The sequence below is a fragment of the Xenopus tropicalis genome, chromosome 6 (assembly GCF_000004195.4).
Source record: "Xenopus tropicalis strain Nigerian chromosome 6, UCB_Xtro_10.0, whole genome shotgun sequence".
In the NCBI taxonomy this organism is placed as follows: Eukaryota; Metazoa; Chordata; class Amphibia; order Anura; family Pipidae; genus Xenopus; species Xenopus tropicalis.
Window position 1 is genome coordinate 79,292,215 of NC_030682.2, and position 24,085 is coordinate 79,316,299.

A 24,085-nucleotide genomic window follows, 5' to 3' on the forward strand; every position below is an offset into this window, starting at 1 on the left:
AGTGTCATTTAGTGGGTATTTGTGAATTACCCCCTACCGTGAGGGGTTTCCTTCCAATGTGGATTCCACGCAGACTTTCTAAATTGAAAGTGTAACCCTATACGTGTGGAGCCCTACTGCTATAACATAACAACAAGCAATTCATATTGATAAATATGATATTTTATAAATAATATGTCTATTTATCTAAAACTTCCCCAATATCAGAAAAAAATTCCTTATGGTCAGAAATGTATAAAAAAAAAGGGAAATTATCAATCTTCTGCAAATATTTCAGAATTCCCCAAGCTGACATGGGGGACAGGGTCACTATTTACCTTTGTTATCTTTACAGCATTTTTATTAACACACAAATTGACCTTACAGTCGCTGTATACTGGGCCCAATGGTTTACTTCAAATGTTATCATTTTTAACCACAGTTTTCACGTAATAAAAGTAAATGAATATGTGCCATCTGGGATAAAATAAGAAGCAACTATTTTTTCCTTTGCTCATAACCATTGTCAGTAGTAGCAGCTACAAAAGAAATTTAATAGACAAATTGAGTTACAGTGGATATAAAAAGTCTACATACCCCTGATAAAATGTCAGGTTACTGTGCTGTACAAAAATGAGACAAAGAACTCATTTCAGAACTTTTTCCACCTTTAATGTGACCTATAAACTGTACCACTCAATTGAAAAACAAACTGAAATCTTTTAGGTGGAGGGAAGAAAACCAAAAAAAAATCTTAAATAATGTGGTTGTATAAGTGTGCACACCCTTAAACTAATACTTTGTTGAAGCACCTTTTGATTTTATTACAGCAATCAGTCTTTTTGGGTATGAGTCTATCAGCATGGCACATTTTGACTTTGCAAGATTTGCCCACTCTTCTTTGCAGAAACACTCCAAATCTGTCAGATTGCGAGGGCATCTCCTGTGCACAGCCCTCTTCAGATCACCCCACAGATTTTCAATCAGATTCAGGAGTGGGCTCTGGCTGGGCCATTCCAAAACTTTAATCTTCTTCCGGTGAAGCCATTCCTTTGTTGATTTGGATGTATGCTTTGAGTCCATGTCATGCTGAAAGATGAAGTTCCTCCTCATGTTCAGCTTTCCAGCAGAAGCCTGAAGGTTTTGTGCCGATATTGACTGGTATTTGGAACTGTTCATAATTCCCTCTATCTTAACTAAGGCCCCAGTTCTAGCTGAAGAAAAACAGCCCCAAAGCATGATGCTGCCACCACCATGCTTCACTGTTGGTATGGTGTTCTTTTGGTGATGTGCAGTATTGTTTTTGCGCCAAACATATTTTTTGGAATTATGGCCAAAACGTTCAACCTTGGTTTCATCAGACCATAACACCTTTTCCCACATGCTTTTGGGAGACTTCAAATGTGTTTTTGCAAAATGTAGCCTAGCTTGGATGTTTTTCTTCGTAAGAAAAGGCTTTCGTCTTGCCACTCTACCCCATAGCCCAGAAGAATACGGGAGATTGTTGTCACATGTACCACACAGCCAGTACTTGCCAGATATTCCTGCAGCTCCTTTAATGTTGCTGTAGGTTTCTTGGTAGCCTCCCTGACCAGTTTTCTTCTCGTCTTTTTATCAATTTTGGAGGGACGTCCAGTTCTTGGTAATGTCACTGTTGTGCCATATTTTCTCCACTTGATGATGACTGTCTTCACTGTATTCCATTGTATATCTAATGCCTTGAAAATTCTTTTGTACCCTTCTCCTGACTGATATCTTTTAACAATGAGATCCCTCTGATGCTTTGGAAGCTCTCTGGGGACCATGGCTTTTGCTGTGGGATGCGACTAAAAAAATGTCAGGAAAGACCAACTTGAGCAGCTGAACTTTATTTGGGGTTAATCAGAGGCACTTTAAATGATGGCAGGTGTATGCTGACTCCTATTTAACATGATTTTAAATGTGATTGCTTAATTCTGAACACAGCTACATCCCCAGTTAGAAGAGGGTGTGCACACTTATGCAACCACATTATTTTAGTTTTTTTGGTTTTCTTCCCTCCACCTAAAAGATTTCAGTTTGTTTTTCAATTGAGTGGTATAGTTTATAGGTCACATTAAAGGTGGAAAAAGTTCTGAAATTATTTATCTTTGTCTCATTTTTGTACAGCAGAGGAACCTGACATTTTATCGGGTGTGTGTAGACATTTTATATCCACTGTAAAGTAAGAAAAGTAGAAAATATATAAATATTTGGATACAAATTATTTAGCATTAATAAGTTTTACAGTCATGCATAAATACACTGAGTCCTAGCTAAGCAATGCATGTACAGTGCTGCCTCCTATACAGTGCCTCCCACACTTACTGCCAAGTAACTTGAAACCTGTTGTGTATGTGAAATTCTGCTCTCTGCATATCAGCTCCCTAACCTACTGGCTTGTAATTTCTCTTGATACACATTATACCAATTAAGTTCTCTGTTGTTTATAATGGAAATGTCCCGTGATGTAATAGTTCCTTTCTTATTCACAATATCAAAGTTACTTGTAGGGAGGTGCTCAGTGTTTACTCAGGTGCAAAAATGAGCCAACTTACTTAGCAAATGGACATGAACAAAGGCACACTCCACTCCCATGCTTCTGCAACACATCTTTAATCCAATTTGTTTAAGTGAGATCTCATCAAGCATGTGCCTTTGTACATATTTGTCCATTTTATAACAGAATTACTTTGCATACTTCTTCAGCTGGTTTATTGCAAAAAATACGAATTGTGGAAAAAAAAGAAATATGAACATTAGTAAATGCCCCCCTAAGAGTAATCCAGTATCACCTACATTACTTGTGAAAATTATTTTTAGATTTTGTAGCCTTTTGTTAAGGGGGGCTGGAAATATCTATATACTCCTGTTGCCAGAATTAAATCAACTCTTGCAGTTTTAATACTTTTGTAATAAAAACAAACATTACTCTCGAGTGGTGGGGAATAATGGACTGATAATGCAAAGTTGTTGACCACTGACCACATCCACAGGCTGATTTTACTACCAGCCTTATTAACACCTCAATGAGCCAGAATCAGATATTGTTTAGGAAGGCTTTTTATTCTCATTCAAATGTGGACTGGCTGCTAATTTTTTTTTTTAATTAGAATCAGCAGATGTATGCTTTTTAAAAAGCCTGGTGTGAGGAAATCACAGGTAACTACAGCTACTAGGCCTAGGGAAGCACTATTTATTGGGAAGCAATGTGCCCTTTTCCCATACAGGTATTGGAACCATTATCTGAAAACCTGTTATACACAGAAAGCCCTGAATTCCGTGAACTCCTATGGAGTCTATTTTAATCAAATAAAATTTTAAAAAAATTATTTCCCTTTCCTCTGTAATAATAAACCAGTACCTTGTACTTGATCCCAACTAAGATATAATTAACACTTATTAGTGTAAACAATCCTACTGGTTTTATTTTATGTTTAAATTCTTCTCTGGAAAAAGGCGCTTGTGAGGGAATGTGATTACTCTGTACAAGTACATTAGAGGGGATTATAGGCAGAGAGGGGATGTTCTTTTTTCCTATAAAAATGATCAGCGCACCAGAGGTCACCCCTTTAGATTAGAGGAACTGAACTTTTATTTGAAGCAGCGTAGGTGGTTTTTCATGGTGAGGGCAGTGAGGTTGTGGAATGCCCTTCCTAGTGATGTTGTGATGACAGATTCTATTAATGTCTTTAAGAGGGGCTGGTATGAGTTCTTGAACAAGCATAGTCCAAGGCTGTTGTGATACTAAAATCTACAGTTACTATTGAACCTGAATTTGAATGGGACTTAACCCCTGCTTTGATCACTGAGGCAACAAATTAGTAAAAGCAGAAATCTTTATTTCCCCACTACCAAAACATAAAAATTCTTTTAAAATGTACATACCCCATAAAAACAAATCAGCAATAGTAGAAGGAGGGCCTCCTCCATATTGAATTAATCACCTCTTAATAAATGATGTAATATGCATATACAGTATGTCCTTATAAACATGTATAACACATAATTATAACATGATAACATGCCCCAAATTATAGCATATGTATTTGACAGTTACTTATCGCGTTAAACTGGGTAAAATATCAAAAATGTCCAAAGAAAAAAAGATGTGCATAAGTGCTGTAATCTAAATGGGCTATAATTGGTCCATAAAGAGGCTATTGTTGTATTAGACACCCAGTATGGTACCTGTCCGTTTTAATTATTTCAAATGTTAATAGAAGTTTCAAAGGAGTTTTTTTCTCCACAATTCAATGGAACAATGAGTTAAATAGTATCATGTGGCTGCTCCTGTGCTAATCTAATATACAGTTAGTAGTGATGTTGGTATATAAGGTTTATGTATGTGATAGTATAGATAGGTCAGTATAGGTTTATGTGCTGGGTTTTCTTGGATGGGTTGAAATTGATGGACTCTGGTCTTTTTTCAACCCCATGTAACTATGTAAATTATATTTTAGTAGACTTAAGGTATGGAGATCCGAATTACTAAAAGACCCCTTATCTGGAAAATTCAGAGCATTCTGGATAACAGATCCTATATACTGTATTATGCTTCCTCCTATAGAACAGGAATATTTTAACCCCAGATATATTATTCTTGGCTATAGGTAAGCTTAGGTGTATTCAAAGAGTGTGTCGAAAGCATTTATGCTGTCCAAGCAATATAGATAGATAAAAAAACAATGTTAATTCATGGAACACTTAGCTCAGATGCCTGCTGCAATATATGCTGCCATTCTGGGCACTTCTGTAATAACTTCTAATCAGCCCTGCTGCTTGTGAATTTTCAGACACACTTCCTTGCAGTAATAAGTCCAGATGCACCAGATAAAGTGCCCACTTTAATTACAGGGAACTACTGGGCACAACTTAAGCATAGAACTGCTGTGACTTGTTGCTGAGTTGTATCTCATGTCTTGATATTCACCAAAAAAATGAAAAATAGACAGCATGGAGAGTGTGTTATGAGTCAGTAGATATGCCTGGAACATCTCTAAGCTGCAGAGAGCCTCTGAATTTCACAGGCTCAGAGTAGTTACATTCCTAATGGGTCCTGACATTCAAGCCTTTCTTTTTCTAGAGATCTTTAAGCTATTTAATGCAGAGAGAGAACCTGGCAGGAACAAAGTTACAAATCTCCAACAGTTGTTATCATTTGTTATCCAAATATGTATTTTTCATGGTCTCTCTATATATAACAAAAGCACTAAATTAATTATGCTACCCAATACACCCCTTGCCACATTAGGGTATAAATTATAAAGTTGATACATTATTAGTGCTGTTTGCCTGATCTTGGTCTAAGTACTCTGTTTACTGTTTATTAAATATGCATCACATTATTGGACCTGGACTATACTATATAAACAATAAAAACAGAGGACCATTAAAACAGGGCTAATCTTTTTGTTCACCAGTTTTTTGCTGTCATGCACTAGATGTCTCTAGATATCTCAAATGCAAGATAACATTTTAGCCCAAAAAAATCATATATAACAGAACACTCCTTGGTGTATATCTGGCAGAACTGGAAAGGTTGTGTCAAGAGTGTTGTTCAGTGGGGAGCAATATTAGTATTATTTAAAGCTAGTATGTGTAACTCTATGTTGGGTAAAACATACAGCTAAGTAAGACAGAACATCAGTTATGCTATACTCTAACACACAGGATGGGCCTTCGCTAAGTGGAAGGGTGAACTTAGCAGGGCTGTGGAGTCGGAGTTGAGGAGTCGGAGTCGGAGGCAATTTTGGGTACCTGGAGTCGGAGTCGGCAAAAAATGAACCGACTCCTACTAAATTTAAATGGGAATAAAAAAAAATAAATAAAGCAAGTTTAAATGTCCCAATTCACAAACAGTCATAATTAATTACTTCTCTGCTATAAGAATAAAGCCCAATGCACACAGTGCATAAACAAACACGTTGAGTGACCATGAAGCATGCTTTTCACAAACCATTGAGGAAGCATAATAGATTATAGCTGGTCAATGTTAATACAGTCAGTGATGAGACAGAATGATTTGACACCATGTGGAAATAAATTGGGGATGTCTATGGTTCACCTTCTAGAGTCTTAATGCCTCATGTGGTCCGGATCACATACAGCAGAAATAGATCAGGGTGAAGGCTATGCCTGATTCCTCTTCAGTACTACAGTCCAGTCACTTAGGTAACAAAAGCCTACAAGAGAGATACTCCCTACTATGTCTCCTAGATGGAGCATAGCCTGCTCTTGTTAACTAGTTCTATCTGACTTACTTTTCTAGAAAGTGTTATAACATAAAGTAACCTGTAACTGACTGAAGCCTTGTTCACAGGGTCCCTTTTCCCAATAGATGTGGGATCCCTCTATGGCAGCACATTGTATTGGGGACATGTTGATCCTAGGCTCTGTGGAATATCCACCTGATTCAACAGATGCAGGCTAAAGAGAAAGGACCACCCCATCCCAGAGACTATATTAAAGTGTGGCAGAGAGTGGTCATAAGCCCAAGGGCCAGTGAAACAAAATTAGATAAACTAGATACATAGGCATTTACCCAGCAACTAGTAGGGATTTAAAGTCTTAGGGTGACATTTATCCTCATAGGTCCCTACATATGCATGCATTTTTCCCTTAATTAACAACACAGCATATATTAATATTTACTTTATCAAGGACTTCTCATTCAGTACTTGAATTTATATGTCACACACTTAATACAATGGACATAGCATCCCCATAATCTCTCCCTGAGTACAGATAACACATTTAAATGTTTCTGGTTTATCAGTTCAGAATATGTAAAGTAGCAAAAAATATGAAGAAGTTGTAGAATTCTGTTTTATTAAAAGAAAGAATGTTTCGGAGTCTCACAATATTTGTTCCTCAGGACAACTTTGTCCTGTGGAGGAAATACTGTATCACTCTCAAACATCAAATCTTGAATAAAGAGTTTGAACCCCAGAGTATGCACCAATCCCCATATGTAATTAAAGGCACTAAGTTTTTCCAGGAGCAGTACCCACCGTAACCAATAAGATGTTTTCTTTTAAACAAGTGACTAGTAAAGGCTGCCTGCGGATTAGTTGCTATGGGTTACTGCTGCTGGGCAAAATTAGTGTCTTTATTACATACCCCCAAGTATTTAAAGTGAGCTTCTGTGTATTTTGGTGTTATTTGTAAAAGATTTTAAATTCACAGAACTGGGCTGCATGTATATCCTCTATATCAAGTGTTAACCAGCTGGGGTTCAGCTACTTGAAAAAGCTTTTGAAAATTTTTTTTTTCCCTGAATTTGGCCATGGCCTAACAACAGCAGTACTGAGTTAGTAACATGTTATATGTTTATATTATTCAGGTGGGAAATAATGACCTCTTCAGAATGCAAGCCACGGCTTGGTCACTGCATTTCAGAGTCCTGTTCCGGTTCCAGTGCATTTCTGCAAGAGTTACTTCATTTTAAACAAAGAAACCCTGGCAAGGTATGTTGGAAACCCTCTTAGAGCTTTGTATCTATACTTCGGTTCTCAAGTGTGTTCTCATGCATTAGTGGAAAAAAGGCAAAGATTTACATGTAATAAAACTAAATTATAGTATTATAATTTCAACTATTTATATACACAATATGGCTAATTTACAGTGAACAGGGATGTAAGGGGTGCAGCACTGGCTGGGGCAATGGGGCTCCGGTCTTAATACCTGTCATGAGGTGTTGCCTTCACCTTGAATCTCCTGGCACTGATGCCTCATGTGTTTAAGAGACATGCTGCATCTTTAAAGGAGAAGGAAAAGTACAATCACTGGGGGGGTGCCAAAAGGTTAGGCAACCCCCAGTGAATGTAATAGCTTACTTTATACCCTGGGCTGGTACTCTGTCTAAGGAGAAAGCTGCAACAGCCCAGGGTATCTGCGAGAGAGCGATCTTGTTCCTTCTTCACTGTACTGCGCATGAGCCTGCCCTGGGATTCCGAAGATAGAGGAGAGAAGGAAGAGGATCGTTCGTTTGCAGCTACCCCGGGCTGGTGTGGTTTTCTCCTAACAGGAGCACCAACCTGGGGTTTAAGGTAAGCATATCATTTTTAGTAACCCCCCCCCCAGTGATTTTACCTTTCCTTCTCCTTTAAAGAAGCCTACGTTTTCCTACTATGTATATTAGTTGGTCATGTCTTCCCCACCCAAATGGCATAATTTGTATTGCATATATCCCCTCCATTTGCCAGCACCATCACATTTTCCTAAAACAAATAGCAGTTTTCACATGGCAGCCATTTTTCCTCTGACACATCATCAGATACATTTAAATCTGCAGCATACACAGACAAAGACCCTTATTCAGTGTAAATTTCATCAAGGATGCAGGCTCACACATGCAGACCTGTGTTTTATAAAAGTTCTGCTTTGTTTGAGCACTGTTATGGTTAAGCTAAACTCAGGAGAGGAGGTTAGGAGACAAAAATAGGAGCAGACAGCTAGATCTGAGTTTCTGTGGGAACCATCTCTACATTGGCTGCTAGACCGGAGAGTGTGTTTAGTAAAATGATCTGAGAAAAACAGAGTAACCCTAGGAGCCAACAGCCAAAGCAAATTCTTAAGGGAGGGGGCCAAGTGGGTTACAGGAGGAGAAGGAAACCCAAGTGATTAAGGAGATGCTGCAGCCTTACTATTAACCTCTGGACAACCAGAGTGGCAGGTATTAAAGGAACAGTAACACCAAAAAATGAAAGAGCTTTAAAGTAATAAAAATATAATGCACTGTTGCCCTGCACTGGTAAAATTGGTGTGTTTGCTACAGTAATACTACTATAATTTATATAATAAGCTGCTGTGTAGCCACGGAGGCAGCAATTCAAGCTGGAAAAAAGGAGAAAAGGCACAGGTTACATAGCAGATAACAGATAAGTTCTGGAGAATACAATAGTGTTTTATCTGTTATCTGCTATATGCCTGTGTCTTTTCTCCTTTGAATGGCTGCCTCCATGGCTACATAGCAGCTTATTTATATATATTATAGTAGACTTTCTGAAGTAAACACACAACTTTTACCAGTGCACGGCAGCAGCACATTATATTTTAGTTACTTTTATACACTTTCATTTTTTGGTGTTACTGTTCCTTTAAATGATTTCACTGATTAATTTTTGTGTGTGGGGTTTACATGTCCTTTAAGGCCTAGCTTAAGAGTTAGTTAAAAAAAGAAAAAGTCTTGGTGTTGGTTGAATATGTCAGACTGATTAAAGTTAGTAGACTACAGTACCCTTCTGTCTGGAATTAAATAAGGATGTAGCCCTGCAAAAGGAGCTGAGATTACTAAGGCAAGTAAAACTATAGTTAAAAAAAATGTAAATGAAACTGGCTAGACCACCTGTGTCTTCACCATGTAAACTAACATAGACACAAAAACCTGCATATGCATTAGGGATGAAATGAAAGTAGGATTTGGTTTCATATTTGGCACAATCACAACCAGCGCCGGAGTTCTGGCACAAGCACAATCAGCCCCATTATTTGCCCCCTACCTCCCCCCGCGCATGCACGAACAACCGAAACACTCACACCCCCCACACCCCCGCCGAGTGCACATATGTGAACAGTAAAAGTCCTATACGGAGCAGTGGGGAGAGGTCCCCATTGCTCCGTATGGGAGCAGAATTTAGAAATTGCTCTGTGGCGGGGCGGCATGCCGTCCCTACGTTTGTGCCGTCCTAGGCCCGGGCCTGATCACAACATTTATAGGGGTTTTGTAATTATGAAAAATCCTTAACCAAATCTGAATCGGAACCATTGATATGACAACTGAAAGGCAACAGAACAACTGAAAACATTTTTCTGTTTGAAGGTGATGCAATGTTTTGTTTCTTTCTTAAATTAATAAACAAATGAAGGTTCATATTCACTATGGTATTCAGACAAATCTTGCGTGAAAGATTTGGGATTAAGCCAAATTTCAAAATTATGTAGCTATGAACATTAACTAAGCCTATAGAGACCAGTGACAAAGTTAGCACAGAAAAAATTAATTAACTTTAATTGTTGTCTTAAAATCATTCTGAAAATTATACTTGAAGCTTGACCTTGTATTTTCTAGAAATACTGCAGGTATAGTTTAATCTACCAGACCCACAAGGACCACCAAGGGTCACCACAATGGACATTAAGGGGGTGATTTAATAAAACTAATTTTTTTCGGATTTATATCTGTTTGAAACCACAAAAAAACTAATTTCCACAAATAGCAGTCCTTTAGTAAAAAATCTGAACTGAATAAGCACGAACAAAAAGAAATTGAGGAAAAATTGGGAAAACCACAACTTTTTCAACTTGTTGCACTAAAGCCAGTGTCAAAAAACTTCTAAAACCACAAAGCAAAGAAAGATCTTCCAGTTGTAAAAGGGACATCTGCCATTGACTTCTACATGATCTCGACAGGTTTTCGAATTTGTTGCAGTTTTGTTGCATAATAAATCTCGTAAATGTTTTTTTTTTCTACACAACTTTTTCAGGTTAGGCTTTTTGTTGCCAAAAACCTAAAACAGTTGGGCCTTTGCGAACATTCATATTTTTTTTTCACAATTTACTAAAACTAGTTAAGGCTGATGCCACACGCGGCGTAGGGCTGATTTTTTCGGCAAGCGGAAAAACGCTTGCCGACAAATCAGCCCTACGCCTGCTACTTGTGCCTGCACCCGAATGAATGGGATACGCTCGGGTGCAGGCACATGTAGCCGATATACGCATGAAAACGCGAGAGAATGCAAAGTCTATATACAATCTATATGGGAGGGTAACTTACAGATACAAATAGGCAAATATAAGTGCTGTAGGTCACGAGTAGCCTACAGTTCCTACCAAACTCAGTCAACCCATGTCATTTTCTCCTTCTCTCTTGACAACACCAACTTATTTTACATAGTTTATGCTAAGAACCTACTTTCATTGCACCCAATTAGCCCTTTATTTCTATTAAGTGGCCTGCTGACACTGCACTCGGCTACATTCCAGAACCATATGCTGAGGCGCACATGCTATTGCACCAATTACTAAGCCTCTTCATCCAGTGACCTCTCCAGGCCTATGATGAATCTCCTGCTACCATTTCATCCTGTTGCTAGACCCACGTATTGCCCCCTCTGACAGTATCCAGATATCCCTAATAGTGTATGCTAAGCCACCTGCTATACCTGATAAAATACAGCAAATATACTGTATAGACTGGTTCAGGATGTACCAAAAATCCAGTTCCCTCAAGGACAGGCACTGTGATTTTAGCAATCAAGAAGTCTCTTGCTCTTACAGTCCCACATAGGGAACATTGTACGGTGTTATTTTTAAACACAAAACTAATTATAGCATTAATTTAATCCATTAATTAATTATCTGAAAATGAACCTGCTGACCCTACATATGCTATATGTACTCGTGAGACCTTATTTTCTTATTTCTGGCAAACTATCCCAGTCCTTTCTTACACACAGTATATTGTTAGAAACTCAAGTTTACAAGTTGGGGGAAAATCTGAGGGCAACACTTATGTGCTCTCTTTAAAATTTTTAAGTTATGACAGGATGACTGGTACAGAATCATTTTCTTATATCTGCAACTGAAAAAGGAGGATGATCCCAAATATTCTCAAAAACCACTGTACCAAATCTTTCTGCCATGTCTGGGCATGCAGGACAGGAGATACAAAGTTTCAACAGTTGAGATGCCTGCAGTAATGCTATTTAAAATGAATATAGCTGACTGAAAGCATGTGCAGCATATGTAGCAATTTAATATACTCCTTTTCTGTGTCTTGTCTGGGTGAAAATTGATGGCATGCAAATGTACTGTCTTCATTTATGAGTAAATATTCTGTCACGTAATGACAGCTGATACATACGGAAAGGTCTTAAATTCCTGCGTATGTATTGTTGCCAGTCTGAGCCTTTATCTAGAAGGGTGGAGCACGTTTTGTCTTCACAACTAATCCTCAAAACCTTTACACTGTACGTTTTGTGCCTGTGATTATGAGTTGTATTTAGCAACCAGGCATGCAAGTAATGCCAGAAATTGCTTTGTAATTTTGTCACTTATTTAGAAATTCATATTATTGGCATTCAGTTGGTTACACTGTAAAAAATTCCTAAACAGGATTTATAGTCAATTATTTTACCTTATCTGGACAGTGAAATTTGACAGCATAAGCTATTGTTTACAAATAATGCCCAAATAAATCAAGAGTACATTTAAACAGGTGCAAATCAAAATGCTAAAGTATTGATATATGTTTGTTAGGTTACTCAGCAGTTGATTCCAGGCAAAGTGTTTCCAGTTTAAAATATAACTTAAATTGTTGTCAAGTTCTTGGAATTAGATGATCCAGGACAAACTCCTGGAAACGTGTAACATATTTATTTCTTGGAGGAGTTTATTGCCTTGCTTTACAGACAACTTGACAACCAGGAATATCAGATACCAAATCACACTTGCCAGCACATGACAGCACTAAACATATGCCCTTTTTGACTGTGCCAAAATATCAGACAGCCTGGAGTTCATGGAGATACAGAAGATACATTGTTTACCTTTAGAAAATACATATACAGTATAGCTCCCTGAAAAAATATAATAATAATAATAATTCAGTTCAGAAAAAAAATTATTTCTCGGTAATAAGCCTACATACACGTAAAGTACATGAAATAATATTTACAGAATCCAGTGACAGCCTTTTTTACTGGTGACTTCTTGTGTCCATGGGGATGACACAAAAGCACCAGAGTGAGTAGGATGAAACCTACCTGGCACAGAATGGGTTAAATATTTGCAGGAAAGCAACACAAAATGATTAAGGCTAAAATGCAATACCAGATTTTGTCATCAGATCTTATGTCTATATATTTTAATTTTAAAAATAGTTACATAGGTACATTGTTTATTTGGGTTGAGAATACATCTGAGCCAGTCTTAAAGTCATTAATGGAATCTTCTAGCACAGCATCACCAGGCAGAGTATTCTACCATCTCGTTGCCCTTAAACAAAGTACAGGTATAGGACCCATTATCCAGAATGCTCGGGACTATGTTGATTTAGGTGAAAATGCATTTTCTTCAGTCAAAGTACCTCTTGTCTTGTGTGAAAAAGAACACCTGCTATCTATAATATGCTCTAATATACAGTATTTATAAAGAGCAATCATGCTCACTCCTGCCTTTTCTCCAGAGAAAACAACTCCAACCTTGATAGTCTTTCCCAATAGTTTAATTATTCGATTCCATTTACCAGTATACAGTAGTTGCAAGTCTCTTCTATCTTATTTAAAACTTTGCTGGAATGCATTATTAGAGTGTGGTCTTACCAGGGATGTAACATATTTACAGCCTCTTTTGTGTCAGTACCCTTTTTGTGTACAAAAATGTTATTTGCAGCTAGAGTTGCAAAGTCTGTTATTCATAATAAGTCCCAATGATCTCAGTAAAGGAGGTCCTTACACACTAATACTTAGGGGCATATTTATTATACTGTGCAAAAAATGGCGCGAAAATTCGCCACACATCGCCAGACTTCGCTGTGTAAAAAATGGCGTAAAATCTGCGTAATTTTTTACGTGGTTTTTCTTCCGCTGGGACATATGTAAAATCTGGCGTTCTGACGGCGATCTTTTCCATTTATTTTACACATCTTTTTACGCCGTTTTTTCAGCGAATTCGTTTTACACAGCTTAATAGTATCACTACTGTTGTGTGGTTTTGGCTCAAGTGTTCAACCTTACTGAAAACTGTACTCTCAAAAAATGTATGTCTCTATGAAAATATATGGCATAAACAAGCTCATATTTAAAACCCTACTTCATCCAAATAATCAATTTTTATAAAAATATACTAGCTGTTGGGTACTCCTAAATAGAAAATTGCCATTTTAAGAATCCCTCCTGGGATCCTAGGATTCATAGTGCACACAAACAAGCCAAGGCACACAAACAAGCCATTAGTGGCCAGAGTTCTGTATTTAGCTTCCACACTTCTTCCTGTTACAGTTAAAGCTGCATTATTTCTGGTCATGTGATCTCTGAGGGAGCACACAGACCATCACTAAATGGTGGCTCAAGGGAAAGGATGTAAAAGGGCAATATTAACTGATATATTCCAGATTGGTGATATTCTTTAATAGGTCACCTAACATAATGTAAACTATCTGTTGGTTAAGTATTCATTCAGGGGGTATAGTTTTCCTTTAAATAGCAGTGGACCAAGGACATAACTCTGAAGTACCCCACTGATCCAGTTAGAAAGACTGCTCTTTCTAATCTATATTTCAGCCAGTTCTCTATCCAAGTACAGGTATAGGACGCGTTATCCAGAATGCTCGGGACCAAGGGAATTCTGGATAAGGGGTCTTTCTGTAATTTGGATCTTCATACCTTAAGTCTACTAAAAAATCAATAAAACATTAATTAAACCCAATAGGATTATTTTGCATCCAGTAAGAATTAATTATATCTTAAGGTCCCCATACACGGGCCGATTCTAGCTGCCGATATCGGTCCCTTAGACCGATTCGGCAGCTAATCGGCCCTTGTATGGGCATTACCGACGGGCCTGCCCGACTGATATCTGGCCTGAAATCGGGCAGATCTCGATCGGGCAGGTTAAAAAATGTAGTCGGATCGGGAACCGCATCGGCTCGTTGATGCGGTTCCCGAACCGACTTTGCCCATACCCGCCGTAATAATTCAAATGATTGAATTAGCCTGGATTGACCAGTATTGTCATTTGAAATGTATTCCAGTATTTTATCCCTTAATTATGTTTCGCAACTTCTTGTATGATTTTCATATTATAGATGTCAAACTAAGAGGCCTATAGTTACCTGGCTAAGAACAGGGTCCTATTTTGTTTAATGGCACCACCTTTAAAACTTGTCTTTGCATATGTACTTTGCCAGAGCTCTGGTGATGAATAAACTACTTTAGTACATTTGGGGGAATGTCATCAAATCATAGACATTTGTTTCTTTTGATATCCTAATTTTTGTTTTCTAGAACTGTCAGTAATTACAAAACATAATATTTGTGATGGAGGTGGTATCTCAATGTGTAAACAATAACTGTGTAATGTGTGTTCCTGCAGTTCTGCCTGCTGGTCTGCAGCGTGTGCTCTTTTTTCACTATTATTGGAAGCTACATTCCAGGAGTTGTACTCTCCTATTTATTGTGTAAGTATGTAATAATAAATGGTTATTGTTTAATGCCTAGAAGAATGTGTTTTTTGTGCCAGGCAGAATGAACAATTTGTCCTTGAAAACGTCTGCAGGGCTTACAGTAGCGCAAGTAAGTCTCAGCTAAAGCACTTTCTGGTGAATGCTGCAGGGTGTTTACTTGTCAGAAATATTTACTTGTCAGTTGGTCCCTTACATGTATAACATGGATGAGTTTAAACGTTACTTGTGAAGTAGATTAATACCATGCAATGTATATACTGTTTTATTCCTTCTTAGCAGGAGTCAGGGTAGCTTCCACCTAATTGCATGGTATTTGCCATTCCCCTTTCAAAGGGAAATATAGCCTGTCATAGATGAATGTTATTATGTGGACTAGTCCTGAGATGCTCAACCCTTCTGCTATTTTACTAGACCACATATGTGCACTGAATGAGCTATTACACAAGTTGGCCAATCATGCCAGTAGGTTGTTATGAATAGCATGGGGAAATGTCAAGTTACATTAAGTCTAACTGTAAAGCTGAGTATGAAAGCCAACAGAGTGCAGGCAAAATTATATTTTAAGTTTTCCTGAATAAAAAACAAGCTTGTGCTGCAATTATTTGTGACTGATATATAGTGTATTATAATTGCATGTACAACCGACGTTTCTGTCCCTTGTGTTGGATTTGGTATCTATATGGTATTCCATGCACAGGGGCAGCTACATGGTAGCAATCTTTGGAATGTGGTGCTGTTGTGTGGACTCTTTTATATATATATATATATATATATATATATATATATATATATATATATATATATATATATATGCATATATTTTGTTTTTTGAGTTTTATTCTTTCAAATCAAGGATCTTCTACAACTATTAACAGCCACTGCATAAAAGTTGTAGTTGAGCAAAAGTTCCCCAGGTTGAACACGTACAGTAAGAATAAACGTTTCCAATACATATTGGGACATATTTATCAAATAATTATATTAGAGTTCACCAACATCTGCCAGAGTAAAATGCCATTGGTCAATTTTCCTGTCTTTGGGATTCGTAGAAGCATATTCATCAGTAAGTGTTTACTCTATGATAAATACTGTACACCACCAAAAATCCCATATAAATGAATAGAGACTGGTGGAATCTCACTCTAGCTGACACTGGAAAGCTCTAACTTCACTCTTTGATAAATATGTCCCTTTCCTGGAAAATTTTTGAAAATATAAAAGGAAAGTGATTTCAATAAGGGGAGAGAAACAGTTAGATCCAAATAAAGATGGCAGTAAACAAATGTATGTAATCAGAATTCCGTGGATGAAATCACTGTAAACACATTTTTATTTTATTTTCAATGCAGTATTATTTGCCTTTCTGTGTCCATTTTTGAAATGCAATGAATTTGGGCAGAGAGTGTGCAGCAAAGTCAAGACAGTTCTGCAGAAACTGAATTTTGGATTTCAAACCTATGTGATCCAGTGGATAAAAACAAGATCCAGTGAGTGTCTCATTTTATTAAAGAAAACAAAAAAAACTCTGTCTAACAAATATATGCTAATTTACTGTTGCCTGTAAATCTGTCGGTCTATAGAGAGATTCAGTGATGTATCCTCATTAGGATGGTATATGTAATATAAAACTTATACAGACTGAAGGCATCATTCACTTAGACCACAGAATGAGGTACAAGAGCACTAGTGCAGCTAAGGGGCAGATTTAGCAACGAGTTTTTTCTGTGATTTATATCTTTCACAGCTAAAAATTGCAAATTCACATGAGTTTCCAAAAGCTCCAATACTGAAGATTTATTAAACTTATTGGAGATTTCTTAAGTATATTGAAGATTTAAAAAAAACTTGTAAAACTCAAAATCACTTCAAAATTCAACCTAATTTCAATCTAATTTACAATTCAAGTTTTGAGACTCATTTAAAATTAAGCAGACTTATTAAAATGAAAGGCACAATGTGATTTCACTGTGTTCAACTTGTGTTTGCAAGTTTTTAAATTTTCAAAATTTTGAGTTTTTTCATAAATATGCACAGATGGATTTTTGAGATTTTTTTTCCAATTATAAAAGATGTTTACTTTTTGATAAATCTGTTGCCAAGAGATGGCAAAACTGTGCTAATTTCCATGTAAATGGAGGCTAGCTCAGTCTAGCTTCCTATATCAATGGAAATAAATTAACATTAAAATTAAAGTTATTTGAGGCTTAAAGATTCATAGAAGGCTTGTAAGTTTGATGGAGCAGACCCAAACCTGAATAAATACTGTGGGAATCCATTTTTCCTTGTTTTACAGGGAAAGAAGCAGAGAATATCCAAGGGGATGAAAGCGAACTAGATCTATCTGCATTATGTCCTCAGGTGCCACATTATATATATCAGATTCTATAAAACTGTTTTGGAATTGTTACTCTTAACGCTTAATACCAAATAGCACCTCAAAGTGCAGAACATATGTAACTTATATATTCCCCAACTGATTTGCTTTATATTTGAAATGACTTAATCTTGTGGGTATTTTTTAGATCAATCCTGCAACAGTAGGCAAGGAGCTTTCTGTTTCTGACACAGAGCCATCGGAAGTGTCCTGGACAGACAATGGAACCTTCAACCTATCAGAAGGGTACACTCCACAGACAGACACCTCAGATGGTAGGACATGAACTATACCAAACCATTTTAAAGCAGAAATACGTAATGAACCTGACAGTTAAATGATTTGGAAAGCACCATTATTATAATTTGTTTTAATAGAACACATAGGGGCAGATTTACCAAATCACAAGTTCCCGAATGGGGAAAATTCGGTTTGGATACAATAATTTCTGAAGATCGCAAATATCACGAAAATGCTTACGAAAAAATCGAATTAGTCACAATAATATTGTATTGGCGATCCGAAAGTCACAAAATTTTCGTACCGAACGATTGTAAACAGCGGGAAAACCTTTCCGAATTTGATCCTTCTGTGCATGATTTCGGAAGCCTCCCATAGGAATCAATGGCACTCTGCAGCTCCAACCTAGCCCAAGGAAAGTCATGATAACAAAGCTTGAATGAATCCGAAACTTTCGTACTCGGTGCGACAATTTAGTCGCAAAGTATGAAAAAGTTGCGCAAGGTACGAAAAAGTCGCCGAAAATATGCTCGGAGCATTCGAATGAACGATCTGAGCGTTCGTGGATTAGTAAATCTGCCCCTTAGAATACGTTAAACTTGATGGGTAGTTACAATTTTTTCCTGAACATTAAAACATAGGAACGAAGAAAAATATAACAGTGGCAAAAATGTTGGCTTCCAAGTATTTAGTAATACCCCTTTTGGCATAGATCACAGCTTGTACTTTTGTATCCAGCTAGGATTCTTTCAATTTTTGTGGGATTTTGCCCACTCCATCTTAGAGATCACTTCTAATTCTGAGATCTTCTTTAAACACAAGTTTAAGATCTTCCAACAGATTTTAAATGGGGACTGTCAGGGCCATTTCAAAAACCGCTGTCTGCTTATTTTGAAGTAGCTCATGGTGGCTTTTGAGGTATGTTTAGGACCATTATCTTGTTGTAGAAGCCATTCCCTTTTCAGCTTTAGCTGTTTGGCTGAATGTTTCACATTTCACCCCCCATGTTTAACAGTTGCAGTGGTTGATTGATGTTTAGAGTTTGCTTTTCCAATTTTAAATATTTGAAAGAATTTAATTCCCCCATACACATTTTTGTTGTTTGTTAATTAGTTGTTTAAGCCAGTATTGTAAAAGTGTAGTTATTAAACGTTTGATTTTTAGTTTATTTACCACCTTTCTTCTCTTGCCAGATTTTGACCGTCCAAGTGACCAGGAAGAAGCATTTTCCAGAGACCTAACAGAATTCCTCTCTCATGAGAATGGTTCTGGATCTAATGATGATGACTCCAGCATAGGTCTACCCTCCATGCCCATGAGCAAGCATGGAAAAAGTAGCAAATTAAATGATGAGATTAATCCAGCAGCAGCCCTGTCACTTGTCCTTGGCAGCCAGAAACCCTTTAACTTAATCAGTGGCATGGCTGGGGAAGCCATCACAGTTGCAGTGTCTGCAGCTATCACAGACCAGTTACAATCATCCCTGCTTTCATCACCCCCTCCAGCTGCAAGCTTCACTGAAGATACAGATACAGAAGAAGCTGATGATTTTGAACTTCTAGATCAGTCAGAGCTGGAGGACTTGGATGAGGGACCAGAGAATGTCCCAAGACAGGATCCAAAGAGCAAGAAGCCATCTTCTGGGTTTCTATCCAGTCTTCTAGGGGGGCATTAACACTTAATAGTTTCCAACCCTAGAACAATAACTTAAATTCAAAGGCAACAAAATGAAGTAGGAAGTTCTTGGGAAGCATTGCTCCCTTTATAATTTGTTGTCATGTTAGGCCCCAGTGAACTGTTCTGGATGCCTAGCAGTTGTCACACTGATTGTATTCCCTTTGCACTTTGACATTGTTGCATGGAGTTGACTTTCTGTTTATGTACTGTTACAGGTGTGAGCCTTAGATGGCAACTTACTGTGTATGTACTGTTACAGGTGTGAGCCTTAGATGGTAAATGTAAAATGATGTACATGAATTAAGGTATTTTTGTTGGCTTATAAATTCAGTCCTAAGGCTCACAATTCAATCATATATCTTACTAAAACAAAATAGAAATGCTCTGTGATAGAAGATGATTTGGGGGTAATAATCTGTCCATGCCCTCAAAGTTTGCACTTTAAAAATTGACATTGAGTAATTAAAATATGTAATAGTGAATAATAAAATATGAAATATATGTAATATAAATCACAGTACAGTTGCCAGGATTACAAACATGGCAGTAGTCCACAAACATAATTATTAGACAAACAAGTTTCTGGAGGTTCTGGAATTCTGAGCATCCTATCCACAAATGCTTTAGTAAAATAGAACACTGAGAGGTTTTCTTTAGACCACAGGTTGGTCTGTCAAAACTACTGCTTATTTAGTTTGTTGATGATGGTCTTATTTAAAATAATTTCTAAAAATGTTACTCAAAACAGATTTTTAAGCTCTAGGTGAAGTGGCTCCAAGTCCTTGCATAACTCCATGTAGAAATCACCAGTACTTAAAAGCTTACAAAGAATGTGGAAAACTATATCCTCTTTGTATTTATTTACTTATCAACACACACCAAAGTAAGGTAAAGTATAAAATATTTCAATGCATCCCTTATGTCTGTATACCTATTAGAAAGTTGAGTGTATATCAAATGAATAAACACTATCCAGTTCATAGAATTTTTCCTAAATTCCAGTTAATAACCTAGTACAGGTACGGGTTTCCTTATCCAGAGATTGATTATCCATAAAATGCTGAACTATGGGAGGACCACCACTCATGGGATCCATTTTATCCAGAAAACCCAGGTCCCAAGTATAATAATCCTATACCTGTAATTAAATTCCAGTTAATTAAATAAAATGTGATGTCCATAAATAAACTGTATCCAATTAAAAACAAAAAACAATGCCCAGAAATTTAAGTTACTATTGTCTTATTTGGCTTCTGTGCGCCTGACCTCAGAGCAGTCAGTGTTAGACACAGAGAATTTGGAACAAACCCTAACTGAGGATACACGCGTAAATTTTCAGTTTTTTATTTTAAAAAATATGTACCATTACATAAATACTTGTACCACACTGCACAAAGCTCTTCCCAGCCCTCTGAGAGTCTTGTAGCACTGTGATTGCCCAACGGTGGAACTTCTGAAACTCTGATTTGTTGTATTTTGGATAGTCTTTGGTGTTTTTAATTATTATTCCCCTATAAATTTAGACCAGTAAAGCACTTTATAGAAAAAGAAACACTTTATACAATAAAAAATGTGCAAAGCGCACTGTTGTACCTGGGCTGCACTTCAGTGGTGTTAAAAGATGAGTGTTTATCTATCTCCCTGATAGGTCATTTGCAGGATCAGAATATTTGGCTGGCATACCTTTCTGTAGGTCAGTATATCTTTCCATATTAAAGAGATACTGACACCAGAAATTAAAATCTATCATAATATTGTCTTTTCATGAGCTTTAGAATTTTGCCATAAAATGATTTGCCTGATGCTTTTAAATTGCCTATCTGATCCCCCATGTTCCTCTGTGAGGGGGCTGCCATATCTGTGCAGCAGGCGTCCTTTAGCATTAGAAGCTATAACTGACAGGCTGAAAAGAGACAGTCAGGTTGGCAAAGCAGGTTTAGGAACTTCAAGTAATAATTACTTACAAAGGCAAACCTATCGGCAAAAAATCATCAGCATGACCTATAGGGAACTTTCATTGTACCTTAATATTTTTTAATTTTTTAGTGTCAATTTTACTTTAAACCTGCTATTACCTGTTGCCACATAAACCATGCAATTTACAGTGCTGGTACTATGTTTCTGGTTTAATCTATTTGTCTATTAGATCTTTGATCTATCTGCTAACATCAAGTAAAGGGTTAATCATACCAGTATTCTCTGGATACCTGGGCTTAAGTTAACTGTACTATAAAGACCACTTCTTAGGGTGTTGGGTGTTACTGGAAGTTTCACTATGTAAGGATACATCATTAAAACTAAAACATTTGTACACAATAGTTAATGTGCCTGATAATTTACAAATATGTTCCTTTTTAGTCTACAGCTGATGGCACAAAATATTTTTACAAGAGCATTTTTTGCCAGAGAACCCCACCACCACTTGTGCCATCAGCCTTGCAGTGACTTTTAGCCTTTGTCTCAGTGATAATGTATTGTAAGTGGTGAAAAGGTGTGTATTAGCATGAGTATATTTCTCTAGCAGCTGCAAGTCTTTACATGTTTTATATGTCACTCAAAGATATTTGTCAAAAGACACTGGAATGGTGCAGCACCCAATAGTGGATTTGCTGAGGATATCTGTGTATTGTATACTACAGCCAATGTATAATAGCAGAACTTGACTACTGTCCTGTCACTAATTGACTGGATACTGATTGGGCTGACTTTGGACTCTGTCCACATAAGGGTCTGGACAGAGTCCTAGCCTTGCGGGTCATAATAGGACCTTTATATAATCCAATTGTTTGGCCTAGTTTCTACTATCACCACCTGAATGGCCAAACCATGGTCAAAAGCTTGATACCCAAAGTTTTGTGTCATTTCTGTTCTTTACATTAGAAGTCGACCTTATTATTAATGTTAAGTATAGGAGGAACTTCAATATGAAAAACTGAAATAGAATAAAGCACTGCAGAGTTTGTTAAAGAGGTTAATTCACCATTAAATAATACCTTCAACAATACATTTTTTGTGTAATTATTAATTGTTTAATTAAATGATTTCTACTGTGTGTGCACAGTAAGCCAGTGAACTAACACCCACCGAGCAAGCATTCTCTTTTCCAGCCCGGCTGCCCCTAACTATTCTATAAAACAGAGGCACTCCCTTGCTCCAAAAAAAGTGTCAATAAAATGTTGTGCGTGGAATTAGTTGTTCACCACTGGAAATGAACCTTAAAGGAGAAAGAAAGGCAAAGTCACTTGACCAAAGATTGCTACTTTCAGGCCTCTATGCCTGTTTTTCATCTCTCTCCCATTTCAAAAGGAAAGTAAAACTGCCAACTCCAATTTAAACAATAACAAAACTGTGTAATGTTGATATATTCAACTTATTGTTCAGAGCAAGCATTTTGGATAGAATAGTAAATGGCCTTGGATCATTACATTCTGCTATTGCTATACCATAGCTTTATCGGGGTCATGGAATCCTACTAACACTAAGCCTAAATCTAGCCTTACTCTTCTCCAGAGTTAAGAGCACACAGTTTTTCCCAGATCAAATATTTCCTTTGCATCTAAGTAGATTTGGTGTTAGTTCTAAAGCATGACATTCATTAGAGCACTTCTGTACAAAGGAACTAAATTACAAAATTGCTCCATGTATATTTTCTACACATCACTCTTTGTTGTAGGGATAACAGTATGTCTTTGCAGCTACAAGTAACACATATTTGACTGAGAAGAGACCTGTAAATAGGCAAAGCAGTAATTTATAATAGAGGTTTCTATATGGCAAAGTAGAGTACTTCCAAATTAACAGTAAAAAGGAAATTAACAGTAACAGGAATCTCAATGCACTTTTATTACATTTGACCTTTTTTCATTTATTTCATACCCAACTACAACTAATCCATGTTTCTGTAAACTGAAATTCAGCTAGAACTGTATTGTTATTTTTGTTGTGTTTTTTTCTAACTGTACATTTTGCTACAGGATGCTTGCTGCATAAAATGATTAAATAGAAAGCACTTTGGTACTTTGCCTGTATGCAAAAGTACCTCTGTATGCTATATGTGTATGGAAAGAAATAAAAATGATTAAAGTCTCAAATGTATAATAAATGTACTATATAAACAATATATGTTTAGGTGACTATTTTTATGGACAGTTTTGCTTCTTCTGATACAAATACTTAATGTTGTTGCTGATCCCTCCTCTTTTACTCCCATTTTCTAGGAAACAGTGCTATTTTGCCATGAGGCAAGTTGAGGCAGTGAAAAACACCTCAGGTAATGCCAAGAGCTAAATTATTGAGAGTTTTACAGGAAATGTTCTTTTAGTGCAGAGACCACCATTTTACTTTCTGCAATAAAGTTGCACCACATCCCTCAACCCTCTCTGAGAAAAAGTGAGGTAATTGTGATGTCATCATTCTCCTCTTATGTTTCCCTTTTTATTGTCAGCTGTGTGGATACAGGCAGCTTCATTCGAAAGGGTTGTGTCCCACCACAGTCCTGTACAAGGGATGAATCAGCAGGTACCCCAGAAAATAGTCCTGGTAGGAAGTCGTGGCTTGGATGGTCTACTACTCTAAAATGGTTTATTAATATTTAAAGGGATTCTGTCATG

At 37.1% G+C, this 24,085-nt stretch overlaps 1 protein-coding gene across 3 annotated transcripts in view; it reads left to right on the plus strand.

Moving 5' to 3' along the window:
• The window catches only part of retreg1 (reticulophagy regulator 1), a 64,320-nt gene extending 40,727 nt beyond the window's left edge, over window positions 1-23,593 (plus strand). For 2 of the 3 annotated variants that reach the window (XM_012964308.3, XM_031903228.1), the window contains exons 4-9: window positions 7,343-7,466; window positions 15,094-15,178; window positions 16,534-16,671; window positions 17,478-17,542; window positions 17,707-17,833; window positions 18,992-23,593. In XM_012964308.3, the coding sequence (XP_012819762.2) occupies window positions 7,343-7,466; window positions 15,094-15,178; window positions 16,534-16,671; window positions 17,478-17,542; window positions 17,707-17,833; window positions 18,992-19,473 (1,021 nt within the window). In that variant the 3' untranslated portion in view covers window positions 19,474-23,593. 3 annotated transcript variants of the gene reach the window in all.
• The last annotated feature ends 492 nt before the right edge of the window (window positions 23,594-24,085 follow it).